Source organism: Mandrillus leucophaeus, unplaced genomic scaffold, assembly GCF_000951045.1.
Source record: "Mandrillus leucophaeus isolate KB7577 unplaced genomic scaffold, Mleu.le_1.0 Scaffold154, whole genome shotgun sequence".
NCBI lineage: Eukaryota > Metazoa > Chordata > Mammalia > Primates > Cercopithecidae > Mandrillus > Mandrillus leucophaeus.
The window spans coordinates 1,967,569-1,969,955 of NW_012101521.1; the positions used below are offsets into that span (position 1 = coordinate 1,967,569).

General features: G+C 46.2%; 2 protein-coding genes across 3 annotated transcripts in view; one reads left to right on the forward strand and one right to left on the reverse strand.

The window, feature by feature from the left end:
* The window catches only part of SRRD (SRR1 domain containing), a 9,053-nt gene extending 7,726 nt beyond the window's left edge, over positions 1 to 1,327 (forward strand). Inside the window, exons 6-7 of the mRNA XM_011975350.1 lie at positions 409 to 454; positions 849 to 1,327. Of these exons, the coding sequence (XP_011830740.1) occupies positions 409 to 454; positions 849 to 1,058 (256 nt within the window). The 3' untranslated portion in view covers positions 1,059 to 1,327. The remainder of the gene's footprint in view (positions 1 to 408; positions 455 to 848) is intronic.
* TFIP11 (tuftelin interacting protein 11) overlaps positions 1,316 to 2,387 on the reverse strand; it is a 19,986-nt gene continuing 18,914 nt past the window's right edge. For both annotated transcript variants that reach the window (XM_011975347.1, XM_011975349.1), the window contains one exon: positions 1,316 to 1,756. In XM_011975347.1, the coding sequence (XP_011830737.1) occupies positions 1,401 to 1,756 (356 nt within the window). In that variant the 3' untranslated portion in view covers positions 1,316 to 1,400. The remainder of the gene's footprint in view (positions 1,757 to 2,387) is intronic.

Consider the following 2,387-nt stretch of genomic DNA (forward strand, 5'->3'; position numbering starts at 1 on the left):
TGTCCCCCAGGCTGGAGTACAGTGGTGTGATCTCGGCTCACTGCAACCTCGGTCTCCTGGGTTCAAGCGATTCTCCTGCCTCAGCCTAATGAGTAGCTGGGATTACAGATGTGCACCAGGACACCCGGCTAATTTTTATATTTTTAGTAGAGATGGGGTTTTACCATGTTGACCAGGCTGGTCTTGAACTCCTGACCCCAAATGATCCGCCCCGCCTCAGTCTCCCGAAGTGCTGGGATTACCCGTGCCTGGCCCGCATTTTCAACTATTTAACTGGTTTACTTCACATCTCGAGTTTTTTCCTGAATTCTTCCTATACTTCAATCATCTTGCCCTTCTGTGTCTTAAGTTGAATGAAACTGTCCTCATACCTCCTAATCATGGTTTTTTTTTTTTTTTAATTTCTAGGTTGTTGGCAAGGATTCTGCAGAAAAATTATCCCTACATTGCAAAGGTATGTATCTGAATAAAGGGGCTGGGATGGAAAAGGGTGTGAAACTGTGAAGAATTCTATCTTTACAGGCGTAGGAGGAAACTCAGGGGCTAAGTGGTGCTAGTGTACTGTCAGCTCTCTCCATGGGTCTGTGTTCCAGAAAGCTATGACTCTTTAATGCATCTCTTAGTTTTTTCCTTATTTCCTTTATTTTTATTCTCAGTATCACAGTCCATGATACCCACTGTCCTTGGGGTGCCCAATTCATTGTGCAAAAGCATTTAAATTGAAATATCCTATTTGTTATTTTTTTAAAAAGGAAAGTGGGGATGACAAGTAAAATGGAAATTTCTCCCAGAAGAGTGGGGATTACTGTGACTAGCTAAAGTTTTCGCACTTGAATTTTTCTGCTCAGATTTTAAAAGGACTGGAGGAGCTTGAGTTTCCTCAGACTTCACAATACATGGACATATTTAATGACACCTCTGTCCACTGGTTCCCCGTGCAAAAGCTAGAACAGCTCTCCACAGATATTTGGGAGTTTCAGGAAGAACCAGATTATCAGGACTGTGAGGACCTTGAAATCATCAGGAACAAGACAGAAGATCCTTCCACTACCGACTGAACTCACTGTGAGGTACTCAGTGTTGGCTGAGGTAGAAGCTGCCACCGGAGACTAAAGGGAAGGCTGCCATGGAGGAACTACAGAGAACTCCTTTGCCAGGAAAGAACATCAACTTGGCTGTCTTGTTTTGAGGACGATACCCCCCATGAGGACTTGGTATAAAGATTCCTGCACTGCTAAGTGGCATTGTCCCGCTTTACATCCTTCCCTCGTGACCTGGCCCAATGTGGAGTAGCTCCCGAGTAAAGAAGTTACGCTTTTGAAGGTGATCTAAAATACCGTTTATTCACAACACATCCCTCTCAGGGGCAAGTCTCTGGCTGGCTCTGGGCCTGCCACAGTTCACTTGGCCATGTCAATCAGGCTCTGCAGTGAGGTGGGCACCCATGTCTTCTCGCCCTGGACAAAGACCACTCCCCGGTCGATGTAGATCACAATGCGGCCAAAGGTGTAGAGCTGCTTCCCTTCGTGTCGCTTCCCAATGACGGGCATGAAGACAATGTTGTGCTCCTCAGCCTTGGTCTCAATGAGGTCCTTAAAGTTCATGGGCACAGAGCTGGCGGCCACGCCAATGCCCCTCTGGGCCATGTTCTCAGCCTCCCGCCTCTCCTGCATGGCCTCGTACTGGAAGTCCTTCCTCCGCTCCGTGTGGGTGAGATAGGCAATGTTCTCCCGCGCTCCTGGCTGCATGTAGGCACCTGAGAGATACAGGAGGACAGGGCAGTGAGGAGAGGTGTTTCCAGGTGTATGGAAGTTGACGCTGACTTGGCCCAGGTGTGGGTGTGCCAGAGTGCTTGTGACTCACTGAAGGGCAGTTCTGCCTCAAAGATACAACTTTGGAGGAAGTTTAGACAACTGGCCAGTATCACATAAAAACTGTTCAGAAGGTTTCTGGCTAGTATCTAGTAACCAAAGAGATTATTAAATATTCAACATTTAAAAATGAAGTATCTGCAAGGGATTTCTTCTTTCAGAGCTGGAAACAGCAGAGTCCTCAGCCACTCTCCTGTTTCCACCTTGCCCTGTAGAGTTTCCACTTCATACCACCAAAGAGGCAGCTTTTAGTACCTTGAAAATATAGGCCCACACTGGCTTTATTTTTAACCTACCCACACAGGCCCCACATCCTGAAAGGAGTTCACGTATATTTGAGGAGCTGAAATCGGTGTTTAAGGATAATACAAGACCATAAATGCTAAGTGCTCACTGAGGGGTATATACAGGGAAGAGTTTTGGAAACATGAGGCCAGGGGTAGCTAAGGAAGAGTTTTTAGAAAGAACTTGATAATTATGGAAGCAGAGAAGTATATTTGCCTTATTACTTAATCT